Source organism: Salmo salar, chromosome ssa18 (assembly GCF_905237065.1).
Source record: "Salmo salar chromosome ssa18, Ssal_v3.1, whole genome shotgun sequence".
In the NCBI taxonomy this organism is placed as follows: Eukaryota; Metazoa; Chordata; class Actinopteri; order Salmoniformes; family Salmonidae; genus Salmo; species Salmo salar.
The window spans coordinates 80,406,566-80,421,610 of NC_059459.1; the positions used below are offsets into that span (position 1 = coordinate 80,406,566).

At 40.6% G+C, this 15,045-nt stretch overlaps 1 protein-coding gene across 1 annotated transcript; it reads left to right on the top strand.

Annotated features, from left to right (window-relative positions):
- The first annotated feature begins 2,971 nt into the window (after positions 1-2,971).
- LOC123728767 (gastrula zinc finger protein XlCGF57.1-like) lies at positions 2,972-14,682 on the top strand. Its single transcript, XM_045701629.1, has 2 exons — positions 2,972-3,213; positions 12,594-14,682. Exons 1-2 carry the CDS (start codon positions 3,048-3,050, stop codon positions 14,042-14,044), a joined length of 1,617 nt encoding a protein of 538 aa, XP_045557585.1. The 5' UTR covers positions 2,972-3,047; the 3' UTR covers positions 14,045-14,682.
- The last annotated feature ends 363 nt before the right edge of the window (positions 14,683-15,045 follow it).

Here is a 15,045-nt window from a genome sequence, read left to right on the forward strand (position 1 = left end):
TATACTGGACTATACTGAACTATACTGGACTGAACTATACTGGACTGGACTATACTAGACTATACTGGAATAAACTGAACTCTACTGGACAGGACTGGACTAAACTATACTGGACTATACTGGATTGAACTAAACTGGACTGGACTATACTGGACTATACTGGACTGAACTATACTGGACTGAACTATACTGGACTGAACTATACTGGACACAACTGGACTGGACTATACTGGACTGGGCTATACTGAACTATACTGGACTGGACTATACTGAACTGGACTATACTGGACTGGACTATACTGAACTATACTGAACTATACTGGACTGAACTATACTGGACTGGACTATACTGAACTAAACTGTACTGGACTGAACTATACTGGACTATACTGAACTGAACTATACTCGACTATACTGAACTGAACTATACTGGACTGGACTATACTGGACTGAACTGGACTGAACTATACTGGACTTTACTGAACTATACTGGACTGAACTATACTGGACTGGACTACACTGAAGTATACTGGACTGAACTATACTGGACTGGACTACACTGAACTATACTGGACTGAACTATACTGGACTGGACTACACTGAACTATACTGAACTATACTGGACTGAACTATACTGGACTGGACTATACTGGACTATACTGAACTAAACTGAACTGAACTATACTGGACCGGACTATACTGGACCGGACTGAACCATACTGGACTGGACTATGCTGAACTATACTGGACTGAACTATACTGAACTATACTGAACTAAACTATACTTGACTGAACTGGACTGAACTATACTGGAATGGACTATACTGGACTAAACTGAACTATACTGGACTGGACAATACTGGACTGAACTAAACTATACTGGACTGAACTGTACTGGACTGAACTATACTGGACCGGACTGGACTGAACTATACTGGACTGGACTATACTGAACTATACTGGACTGAACTAAACTGGACTGGACTATACTTAACTAAACTATACTGGACTGGACTTTTCTGGACTGGACTATACTGAACTATACTGGACTGAACTAAACGATACTGGACTGGACTATACTGGACTGAACTCTCCTGGACCAGACTGGACTAAACTATACTGGACTAAACAATACTGGACTGAACTATACTGGACTATACTGGACTGAACTATACTGAACTGAACTATACTGGACTACACTTAACTATACTGGACTGGACTATACTGGACTATACTGGACTGGACTATACCGGACTGAACTATACTGGACTGGACTATACTGAACTATACTGGACTTTACTGGACTGAACTATACTGAACTGAACTATGCTGGACTACACTGAACTATACTGGACTGGACTATACTGGACTGGACTATACTGGACTGGACTGAACTATACTGGACTGGACTACACTGAACTACACTCAACTATACTGGACTGAACTATACTGGACTGGACTATTCTGTACTGGACTATACTGGACTATACTTAACTCTACTGGACGGAACTGGACTATACTGGACTGAACTATACTGGACTGAAATACACTGGACTGGTCAAGATGTATAGTGGCAGTTTCTTGAGAACAGGAGGCACCACCAGGGACATAACCTGCAGGCACCAACTTTCCTCAGAAAGTAACAGGGTCACAATCACCAGCCTGCTCCTTCAAATATAAAGGGTTTGGCCGGGGGGCTTTAATTGGCTCATCACGCTCTAGCGACTCCTTGAGGCGGGCCGGGCGCCTGCAGGCTGACTTCAGTTGAACAGTGTTTCCTCCGACACATTGGTGCAGCTGGCTTCTGGGTTAATCAGGTGGGTGTTAAGAAGCGCGGTTTGGCGGGTCATGTTTCAGAGGACGCATGACTCAACCTTCGCACCTTCGCATCTCCCGAGCCCTTTGGGGAGCGGCAGCGATGAGACAAGATCGTAATTGGATATCAGGAATTGAGGAGAAAGGAATATTTTTTTTAAACACATTTGAAAAAAATACAAAAGAGCAAAATGGGAATGTGTAAATAACTAGGTAAGATAATGAAGTGATTGAGTGGTGTGGAGAGTTCCTACAATAACTCGGCAGAACCGTCGTTGTTTCGGTGACGGTCTTAGTTTTGCCACAAAACCACCACTGACACGACCGCTGCTGCTGAGAAACCAGGGGAGACTGAAGTACTAACACTAATTGATAATTGCCTCACAGAGGTGGAGAGCACACCTCCCTGTACTAATTGCTGATTGCCTTGGAGAGGTGAAACCACTCCCTCTCCAATACAGCCACTGATTACCAAAACTAGTCACAAATTTCCCTGCCCCTTGATCCTGGATGATGTGTCAGCAACTATCTGCAAATAATGAGCAGTCAGCAGCTCTCACACACCAAGTAGGCTGCTGGGAAGACAGGAAGCACCTAAAGTAGATGGCCCTAGTTAGCAAAAAGACAGTACTATACCACAACAGTAAAGACAACAAAAAAATGATACTTCTCACTCCTGGAGATATCAGGAGTCCTCCAGCTATAGAATGAAGTCCCAAGCCGTTGCAGCTTTCAGGAGTTGCCTGTGTTACAATGAGTTGTCTTTCAATTCAGTTCATACAATAAGTTATATAACATATTATAACGTTTTCCCCACATGTAGTTATCTATTTCTATTATCACTGCTAGTCTTGGGTGGCAAGTAGCCTCGTGGTTAGAATGTTGGGCCAGTAATCAAAAGGTTGCTGGATCAAATCCCAGAGCTGACAAGGTTAAAATCTGTCATTCTCAACAAGCCAATTAACCCATTGTTCCCCAGGATGCCGTCATTGTAAATAACAATTTGTTCTTAATTGACTTGCCAAGTCAAATAAAGGTTTCATTTTAAAAAAATGGTCTGTACCTTGTAGTTAACTCTCCATCCACATCGAGGCGCTGTGGTATTGTCTTGCCACCCGCTGATACAGGCGGAAGTGAGCTTGCGAGTGGACTTTTCTTTCTTGTGAACATCGTTGTTTCCTCGTGGAAGAAGCTAGCAGCTGAATAGCTAACTAGTTACCAGTCAACTTAAAATGTCGAAACAACAGTCGTTTCATGTGTTTTTAAATGAGCGCTTAACTTCGGCTGCTGTGGAGATTTTCGGGGAAGTTGAGAAAACGGTAGTGAAATACCAGGAGGAGAATGATCGGCTACGGAGACTGCTGGAGATCACATCAGAGGTTCAACTATGTAGAACAGGTACGTATGTACAGTGCATTCGGAAAGTATTCAGACCCCTTCACTATTTCCACATTAGGTTAAAAATCTGTCCATGTGCACTTGAGCAAAGCACTTAACCCTGATGTATCCTGTAATTGCTGCAGATAAGAGCGTCTGCTAAATGACACACATTTCAAGTGTAACGTATTGTGCTTTTGGAGTCATTGTTTTTTATTGTAAATAAGAATATAATGTTTCTGAACACTACTACATTAATGTGGCTGCTACTATGATTACGGATAATCAGGAATAAATCATGACTAATGAAGATCATACACCCCCTCCCCAATAACAGGGGAGGTCAGCATTTTGGGATGGATGTTTATTTATTTTTTATTTCACCTTTATTTAACCAGGTAGGCCAGTTGAGAATACGTTCTCATTTACAACTTTGACCTGGCCAAGATAGTGCAAAGCAGTGGGACACAAGCAACAACACAGAGTTACACATGGAATGAACAAACTTACAGTCAATAACACAATAGAAAAATACATCTATATACAGTGTGTGCAAATGCAGTAAGATTACAATTACAATTTAGCAATAAACACTGGAGTGATAGATGTGCAGAAGATGAATGTGCTAGTAGAGATACTGGGGTGCAAAGGAGAAAAAAAATAACAATATGGGGATGAGGTAGTAGGATGGGCTATTTACAGATGGGCTATGTACAGTGATCTGTGAGCTGCTCTGACAGCTGATGCTTAAAGTTAGTGAGGGAAATATCAGTCTCCAGCAAATTTTATAAATTTTTTATATAAAAAAAACATTCATAAAAAAATGTTTTGCAATTCGTTCCAGTCATTGGCAGCAGAGACCTGGAAGGAAAGGCGGCCAAATTAGGAATTGGCTTTGGGGATGACCAGTGAAATGTACCTACTGGAGCGCGTGCTATGGGTGGGTGCTGCTATGGTGACCAGTGAGCTGAGATAAGGCGGGGCTTTACCTAACAAAGACTTATAGATGACCTGGAGCCAGTGGGTTTGGCGACGAATATGAAGCGAAGGCCAGCCAACGAGGGCGTACAAGTCGCAGTGGTGGGTAGTATATGGGGCTTTGGTGACAAAACGGATGGCACTGTGATAGACTGCATCCAGTTTGCTGAGTAGAGTGTTGGATGCTATTTTGTAAATTACATCGCCGAAGTCAAGGATCGGCAGGATAGTCAGTTTTATGAGGATATGTTTGGCAGCATGAGTGAAGGAAGCTTTGTTGCGATATAGGAAGCCGATTCTAGATTTAATTTTGGATTGGAGATGCTTAATGTGAGTCTGGAAGGAGAGTTTACAGTCTACCCAGACACCGAGGTATTTGTAATTGTTCACAGATTCTAAGTCAGAACCATCCAGAGTAGTTATGCTGGATGGGCGGGCAGGTGCTGGCAGCGATCGGTTGAAGAGCATGCATTTAGTTTTACTTGCGTTTAGAGCAGTTGATGGCATTGAAGCTCGTCTGGAGGTTAGTTAACACAGTGTCCAAAGAAGGGCCAGAAGTATACAGAATGGTGTCGTCTGCGTAGAGGTGGATCAGGGAATCACCAGCATCAAGAGCGACATCATTGATGTATACATAGAAAAGAGTCGGCCCAAGAATTGAACCCTGTGGCACCCCCATAGAGACTGCCAGAGGTCCAGACAACAGGCCCTCCGATTTGACACACTGAACTCTGTCAGAGAAGTAGTTGATGAACCAGGCCAGGCAGTCGTTTGAGAAACCAAGGCTGTTGAGTCTGCCGATAAGAATACGGTGATTGACAGAGTCGAAAGCCTTGGCCAGGTCTATGAATAAAGCTGCACAGTATTGTCTCTTATCGATGGCGGTTATGATATCGTTTAGGACCTTGAGCATGGCTGAGGTGCACCCATGACCAGCTCTGAAACCAGATTGCATGGCGGAGAAGGTACGGTGGGATTCAAAATGGTCAGGGATCTGTTTGTTAACTTGACTTTCGAAGACCTTAGAAAGGCAGGGTAGGATAGATATAGGTCTGTAACAGTTTGGGTCTAGATGAACGCAGCAGCTTTCCAATCTTTAGGAATCTCCGGCGATACGAAAGAGAGGTTGAACAGACTGGTAATAGGGGTTGCAACAATTGTGGCGGATAATTTTAGAAAGAGAGGGTCCAGATTGTCTAGCCCAGCTGATTTGTAGGGGTCCAGATTTTGCAACTCTTTCAGAACATCAGCTATTTGGGTGAAGGAGAAATGGGGGAGGCTTGAGCAAGTTGCTGTGGGGGGTGCAATGCTGTTGACCGGGGTGGAAAGCATAGCCAGCCTTGTTCATGTGATGATCATTCGTTTAACTTTCTCACTTGTCGTCATTGAAGATTCATTCATAATTATCCAGAAACAGATTCCATTGTATTTACAATAAAAGGGACTCCAAACTTACACAATACATTATTCACCATTCAGTTCCTATTGGGCAAAACCCACAACACAGCCAAAACAAACTGCAAATGGGGTGGGTATAATTTGTGGAACGTTCCAACAGGAATCTGTTCCGAAAACAACACATACAACATTGTATAGTGGCAGAGTAAGATACCAGGTAGGGAGTGAGCAATTTTGTTGCATTTTTCACTCACCACGTTGATAAGAGAATTATCTCATAAAGGTTAAATGAATCAATAATCCATTATTAATTAGTAGTTATGTAGCATGGATAATGAATAATTAAAGTAGTGAACGTTAGTCCCATAAGGTCTAGTAGAGACCCGGAAGGGAGAGAAATGTGTGCGTGTGTGATTAGTGGGCCTAAGGGAACTGTGGACATGTGTGTGGGTGAAGAGACCGGGAGTAGCCTTCAAGGTTCTCCTAATCTCGGGGGAAAGGAACAGGCAGCGCTGGATAGTGATTAACAGTGGCGGGAAGTCAGGGGAGAGATACTATTCACCTACTGTATGTGTGGAGGTGTGTGCGTAAACGGAGAGAGAGGATAAAATGAACTTCTTTGTTAATGTTGGGCAGAACGTTCTCTGAACAAACCGTACGAACCTTTTGCAGATGCTGAGTCTTTGCCTAATTATTATGCCATTCTCTCTGGCACAAAAAGTTTAAAAAGTGTTGCTAGGGGACAGAATGCGGTCGGATCATCACATAATTGGCATATATATTACTCTTACAGAATTTCCATGTGGGCGAGGGTATTGGAAAGTTAATCAAAGCTTACTAGATGATAAATTGTTTAGAACTAGGACAGAAGAATTTATAACTGACTTTTTCAGACATAACATAGGTACAGCAGATCCACTTATTGGATGGGACACTTTTAAATGTGCCTTTAGAGGCCATGCAATTCAGTACTCATCTATAAAACAAAAGCAATTTAGATCATAAGAGCCCATATTAACAAAGGAAATTGAAGGACTAACGGTACAGTTAGATAGCAATAAAAACGGTTCCATAGAGGCACAGAATAAGTTAGAGGAAAAATAAAAATAAATGAAGGAACTTATTCAAGAAAGATCCAGTGTTATATATTATAAAAATAAAGCGAACTGGATGGAATATGGGGAAAAATGCACCAAATTATTTTTCAATCTTCAATATAGAAATGCTTCCAAAAAAAATGTATTAAAACTTGTTACAAATGGAGTCACGCATGATTCACCAAATTATATTTTGAAAGAGGAAGTAAAGTACTTTTTAAGAATATGTTTTCGTTTTAGTCTCCATCTCCACTAAACTGAAACAAATTGTATGGATTTTTTTCCTAATAATAATGTAAAATTAACATCTGTACAGAAAGACTCATTTGAAGGCCAAATTACAGAGGAGGAACTACTTGATGCAATTGGGGCCTTTAAGGCTGGGAAAACTCCAGGGCTGGATGGCATACCAGTGGAAGTATACGAAACTTTTTTTGATATAATCAGAGGACCATTATTAGCATGTTTTAACCACTCCTATATAAACGGTAGATTATCAGACACACAACAAGAAGGTCTGATTTCATTATTACTGAAACAGGATCCAAGTGGTGTATATATAAAGATCCAGTCCATTTAAAAAATTGGAGACCTCTTACACTTCAGTGTTGTGATGCAAAAATCCTAGCAAAATGCTTGGCGCATGGAATTAAAAAGTATTGTCAGATATTATTCATCCTAATCAGACAGGTTTTTTACATGGGCGATACATTGGAGATAATATACAACAAGTAATGGAAGCAATAGAACACTATGAAATATCGGGGACACCAGGCCTGGTTTTCATAGCTGATTTTGAAAAGGCTTTTGATAAAGTACGACTGGAGTTAATATATAAATGCCTAGAATATTTCAATTTTGGGGAATCTTATAACATGGGTTAAGGTTATGTATAGTAACCCTAGGTGTAAAATAGTAAATAATGGCTACATCTCAAAAAGTTTTTAACTATCTAGAGGAGTAAAACAAGGTTGTCCTCTGTCGGCATATTTATTTATTATTGCCATCGAAATGTTAGCTGTTAAGATTAGATCAAACAATACTATTAAGGGATTAGAAACCTGTGGCTTAAAAACTAAGCTGTCATTGTACGCTGATGATTCATGTTTTCTTTTAAAACCACAATTAGAATCCATCCACAGCCTCATAAAGGATCTAGATACTTTTGCTATCCTCTCTAGATTAAAACCAAATTATGATAAGTGTACTATATTATATTGGATCACTAAAAAATGCTAATTATACATTACCATGTTACATTACCAATTAAATGGTCTGACGGAGATGTGGACATACTTGGTATACAAATCCCAAAAAAAAGAAATGATCTCACTCCAATACATTTTTATAGAAAGTTAGCAAAAATAGATAAGATCTTGCTACGATGGAAAGGAAAATACCTGTCTATATGTGGAAAAATCACCCTGATTAACTCTTTAGTCATATCACAGTTTACCTATTTGCTTATGGTTTTGCCTACACCTAGTGACATGTTTTTAAATTATAAGAACAAAAAATATTCATTTGGAACGGCAAGCCAGACAAAATTAAAAGGGCCTATTTGTATAATGAATATATGAATTCGGAGGGCAGAAATGATTAAATATTGAAGCATTAGACCTCTCACTAAAGGCATCAGTCATACAAAAGTTATACTTAAATCCAAACAGGTTCTCTAGTAAATTGGTTGCAATGTCTCATCCTATGTTCAAGAATGGTCTTTTTCCCCTTTATTCAGATTACACCTGCCCACTTTCGGTTGTTTGAAAAGAAAATAATCTCCAAAATATCTTTATTTTTTAAACAAGCCTTAGAAAGTTGGTTTCAATTTCAGTTTAATCCACCTGAAAAGACAGAACAAATAATACAACAAATATTGTGGTTAAATTCAAATATACTAACTGATTAAAAAAAAATGTATTTTTCAAAGAAATGTTTAGAACAGGTATAATTTTAGTGAATGATATTATAAATAGGACTGGTGGAGTTATGTCACACATGCAGCTAACACAGACATATTGAAATGTCTGCTCTACCCAAAATTACAACCAATTAATTGCAGCATTACCACAAAAATGGAAGAGGCAAGTAGAAGGGGAAAAAAGTAAGGAACTTGTATGTCGGCCTTGTATTAAAGAACATAAATGGTTAAACTCTAAGAGGAAAAAATAATAAAAAGAATAAGCAACGTGGTGAGTTGATGTCTATTCGGCAGCTAGTTAGCTAGGTGGTGAGTTGATGCCTATTCGGCAGCTAGTTAGCTAGGTGGTGAGTTGATGCCTATTGGGCAGCTAGTTAGCTGGGTGGTGAGTTGATGCCTATTGGGCAGCTAGTTAGCTAGGTGGTGAATTGATCAGGCTACGTTGTATGCATTGTTTGTTGACATCCTTGTTATTTACGTAGTTTTGGGAACAGATTCCTGTTGGAACGTTCCCCAAGTTATACCCACCCCTGCTAATGTATTCAACAAGTATGTGGTTTCACAAGCTTAATGTGTGTAAGGAATATGGGATCAAATACTACACTTCTGACTACTGTAATACACTAAGTTAATTTATCCAAACGCTTTTGACTTCTTCACGTTGGGGGACTAGATACATAAAGTGCTTTGATTTCTAAATGGTAAAACAGATCTTATGAAAATTCCCTCAAATAAAAGGTGACATTCTGTATTATCACTACATATAAAACATTTGATCTCAAATCCCAAATTCTGGAGTATAGAGCCACATTTGTAAATGTTAGTTTCACTGTCTAAATAAATACATAGGGGAGTGTAAACCTCTGCTATTCCTCTCCTTCCCTCCAGACTCCCTGCAGCTCTCTGTCTCTGAAGAGGAGGTTCCCCTGAGCAGCAGGAGTGGAGCCCCATTCTGGGACAGAAGGACCCAGAGACCAGAAAGATGAAAGAGGAACAAGAGGAAGTCAGGACCAGTCAGCAGGAAGAGCAGCTTCAAGGGTTCTTTGATACCAAAGACTCCACATTCACTCCTTCCTGTGTGAAAAGTGAATGTGATCAGATGGACCCACATCAAGAAGCCATACTAGCTGAACACCCAACTCTCAGTCCACTGAAAACGTCTAAACTACAGTTGTTTCGTGTGTTGTTAAATGAATGTTTAACGGAATCTGCTGCTGTGGAGATTCTTGGTGCGGTTGAGGAAACTGTAGCAGAGTACCAGGAAGAGAATGATCTGCTACGGAGACTGCTGGGGAGGACACCAGAGATAAAACTATATAGAATAGGTTTGTACGTAGATCTACCGTAATTTCCGGACTATTAAGCCCACCTGAATATAAGCCGCACCCACTGAATTTAAAAAATATATATTATTTGGAATATAAATAAGCCGCACATGTCTATAAGCCGCAGGTGCCTACCAGTACATTGAAACAAATTAACTTTACACAGGCTTTAACGAAACACGGCTTGTAACAAAAAATAAAAAATTAGCAGTAAGCTTTAGTTGTCTTTTTGCACTGAGTCAATTCCTCACGCTGCTGTTTCCAACGTCTTATCATCGACTCATTAAGACCAAGCTCCCGTGCAGCAGCTCTATTTCCTTTTCCAACAGCCAGATCAATCGCCTTCAACTTGAAAGCTGCATCATATGCATTTCTCTGTGTCTTTGACATGATGAGGGTGACAAAATGACTACCGTAATCAGAATGATGGGAAATTTGAGAGCGCTCAATTTAATCTAAACAGTAAACAAAAAAGTTCTTTGACCTTAACCCGTTCGGCAATTTCATTGGTCTAATGAAAGCTTCATGCCGCCAAAAAACTGAGCACGTCACAGAATGTGGGGGGTTTTTTTGAAAAAAAAATTTGAAAGCGGGAAAAATCCATATATTAGCCGCGTCATTGTTTAAGCCGCGAGGTTCAAAGCGTGGGAAAAAGTTGCGGCTTATAGTCCAAAATTTACGGTAATACCTAGCTAGCTACGGTTCTACTTAGTTAATAAATTGTTTCCGGTGTCGTGTCTTTGGCTATGCCGGATTAAGTGATATGACATGCTAACTTATAAAATGATTTCTCTGTAATTAATATTACCTGATTAAGCTAATCATGTAAATGTAATTAACTAGAAAGTCGGGGCACCACGGAAGAACGTTTATAGAGCCGTTATCTTCCGAATAAACTCTTAAAATACTTTGTAATATTTTACATCGATAGCAGTCAATATTAACCCTTGTTTTATTTTCAGTCTCATAATGAAAGTTGTAAATTCTTGGTTATCTTCACGAACCCTGGCTAACAAGTTGAATCAGCAATACAAAATTGGGTTTATTTATTTACTAAATACCTAACTAATCACACAGAATTACAAATACACCGAATACAAATGATGTCATACAGAAAACGTCCTGGTGGACGGAACCTGTATGAAAGCTGGTTACACAAAGGAAAGGGGGATGGGCTTGAATGAAAGAGCGGGAAGATTTAGGAACACAGAAACAGCAGCTATGCTATCGTAAATACATTATCTTATGCATTCTAAATTACCGCCCATTTGGAAAAGGAAAATGCAATAAATATTTACTCTGAGCTGCGCTTCGGTAGATTGGTCGTAGATGCTGGCCGGGTTGGCCAACAGACCTTCCTGTCCTCGCAAGAATGTCTCTGGTGGTAAATTGGATACGTGGTGGTATCTTCGTCCGTCTGTTAGACTGGATCCGTCGTCCGTCCTTTCCTAGCCCACGTTACAGCGGCTAGGAAGTAGCACTTCTGTAGTGAATAAGCTCAAAGTTCATACCAGTTCATACCATAGCTCACGCCGAGGTTGGCTTAGTTCTGTCCTTGACATGTGTGTCCTTCTAACGTAGAGGCTGCAGACCTCCTGTACTGGAACAACGTGGTTATCTTTTCATCAAAGGCTTATATAGTGGAGAGGGGGGAGGGAGGTGTTTCATCGTTTATAACCCCTGACTCTTCACAGGGGTGGGCCACTGATCAAGCAGGGCACTTTCCTTATGAAAACCCAATTCTCTCATTTGGAAGCTAAAATTACATTTCATCTCCTAACAAACATTTTCAATATCAAACATTTCAATTGCATAACAATTCCATGTGACTCTGATAACTAGAGGGCGTATACTTTCTCAGGTACAGTTTATGTCGTCCTGTCATCAATCATAATGTCTCAGATGACAACTGATATGAAATCCATACTCATTACGTTATCAAGCATATTTCCAACTGGTTTTATTAACAAAATATGGTTCCTTTCCCCATGTGTTTGATGTTCCCAGACTCTCTATATTTAACACAGGCTATTCAAGTCCTTCAGTAGATTCAGAGAGGGGAAGGGAGAAATGTATTTATTGGGGGGGGGTGTCATAAAACTTACCCACAGGCCAACGTCATGACACCGGTAACAGGGATCTCCATTGCATCCATTTTTAAAGAACAGTTTATAATATAGCTAAGATTCACCGGGCATAATTAAAAAGTTATTTGTCAGGAAAAGATTATTTAAAATAGCTTATATAGCACAGCCTTTCTGACTCCAATGCATTTCATTAGAGACTGTGAGTACGTTTACGTTCACACTAGTAATTCAATATTATATTGATGATGGCAGTAGGCAGAGTACGGCTTCAGTCCTGTAGACCCCTGACTCTGCTCATCTTAAACGCCGTGAGGTCATAATACAAGTAAGCATACGGTGATCAAAACATCTAGTTTTCTGAGAAATATCTCAAATTATTAGGACGTGTACAAGCTTTATTAAAATATCAAGTTTGGAAGCAGTAAAAAATGTTTTATGTTTTGCACATTATTTTAGCTCCTGTTATTATGTTGGATCAATGCCAATAAAGACGTTTTCAATTAAAAAAAATATATAATTCACATTTGTGATTCAAGTGTTCTATTTAATTCTGTAGTATATAAATAACATCTGTTCCTCCTCTCCTTCCCTCCAGACTCCCTGCAGTTCTCTCTTTCTCTCTCTGAAGAGGAAGTTCCCCCTGAGCAGCAGCACTGTGAGCAGGAGTGGAGCCCCAGTCTGGGGCAGGAGGACCCAGAGCCCACACAGATTAAAGAGGAACAGGAGGAAGTCAGGACCAGTCAGGAGGAAGAGCAGCTTCAAGGGCTCTTTGATACCAAAGACTCCATATTCACTCCTTCCTGTGTGAAAAGTGAATGTGATCTGGAGGACCCACTTTGGTCCTTGACTCTTCCCCAAACCCGGACTGTGGAGAACAGAGAGAGTGACTCTAAACCAGTGGATCTGAAACCTTTTGTCACTGTGACCCACATTAAGGGTCTCAACATTCCCTGTGACCCTCCAGATAATCAAAACAATGCCTCCAGCCACAGCTCAGCTGTAAGCAGCGACACAGTAGGACTTGACAGCAGCCCACCATTGGATCCAAGCCCACCATTGGATCCAAGCCCACCATTGGAGAAACACTGTTCCAAACCCAGCACCACAGCTAGAAAAACTCATCACTGCCGTGACTGTGGAGAAACGTTTGCTCTGAAAGCTGATCTGCAGAGACATGTGACTCTCAGCAAGAAGAGACCCAGTGAATGTAGATTCTGCAAGAAACGCTACAATTCCACCTGTAAACTGAAGGCCCATGTCCGACTCTGTCACGGTGGGAAACCCTATATCTGCCCTGTTTGTAGCAAGACCTTCAAACACAAAGGTGGTCTCCCCAGGCACATGAGGATTCACAAAGGAGAGAAACCTTTTAGCTGTGGTGACTGTGGGAAAAGCTTCAATCTGAAGATGAGCCTAACTGAACATTTACTGATTCACACAGGAGAGAAACTATATAGCTGTGGTGACTGTGGGAAAAGCTTCAGTGTCAAGCAGAACCTAGCCAGGCATAAACTGACTCACACAGGAGAGAAATCATTTAACTGTGGTGACTGTGGGAAAAGCTTCCGTGTCAAGCAGCACCTAACCAGGCATAAACTGACTCACACAGGAGAGAAATCATTTATCTGTGGCGACTGTGGGAATAGCTTTAGTCGCAAAGCTTACCTAACCTTTCACATATTGACTCACACAGGAGAGAAACCATTTAGTTGTAGTGACTGTGGGAAAAGCTTCCGTGTCAAGCAGCACCTAACCAGGCATAAACTGACTCACACAGGAGAGAAATCATTTAACTGTGGTGACTGTGGGAAAAGCTTCAGTGTCAAGAGCTACCTAACCAGGCATAAACTGACTCACATGGTAGAGAAATCATTTAGCTGTGGTGACTGTGGGAAAAGCTTCCGTGCCAAACCCAACCTAACAGCTCATAAACTGACTCACACGGGAGAGAAACAACATGGCTGCTCAGTCTGTGAGAAAAGATTCACTCGTAAGACTCATCTGCTGAGGCATGTAGATTCAGTCCACAAAGGAAAGGAAGGATGAAAACGGGTAGAAGAAAGAAAACAAGGACAGAGTGGAAAAGCTTCCTGCTTCCAAAATAACCTAACTATTCATATAATGACTCACACAGGAGAGAAATCATTTAGTTATGGTTGCTGTGGGAAGAGCTTCAATCGCGGGGAGACCTTAACCACGCACAACTGACTCAAATGGGAGAGAAACCCTTTCGCTATGGTGACTGTGGGAAAAGCTTCAGTCAGAATGGGATAGTTTTACCATGTTTTGAGGCTATATCATAAAGTGTGTTCGTAATTACATTGTTTTACTCCATGGTTTGTAAGCAATCTTAGCATTTTCGTATTTTTATTTTTTGAATTAGAATCATTTATTTACAATACAACATATCTCAGACACATTACAACATTGTTTGTCGCTCATCCTGGTGAAAATAGTTTAAGGGATAAATACTATTTTTTTTTATGTAAGAATGGACTCTACAAGGTGAAGGCTGTATTTGTGTGTAGTCTACACTGAGTATACCAAAGGACATCCAGCCAACTTGCCACAACTGTGGGAAGCATTAGAGTCAACATGGGCCAGCATCCCTGTGGAAAGCTTTCAGCACCTTGTAGAGTCCATGTCCAGACGAATTGAGGCTGTTCTGAGGGCATAAAGGGATTCAACTCAATATTAGGAAGGTGTTCTTAATGTTTTGTCCACTCCGTGTATAATTCATTATAAAGTTTTTTTTTTTAAATGGATGTGGCAAATGCATAACGGCCTTCCCTGTGGCTCAGTTGGTAGAGCATGGTGTTTGCAACGCCAGCATGGTGTGTGCAACGCCAGGGTTGTGGGTTCGATTCCCACGGGGGCCAGTACAAAAACAAATGCATGCATTCACTACTGTAAGTCGCGCTGGATAAGAGTGTCTGCTAAATGACTAAAATGTAAATATTTAACATTTCCCTAATTAAACTTGTGTTGACCTGCTTCCTCGTTCTGAACTATTGCTCAACTTACAGTACCAGTGCAGTAATAGCACC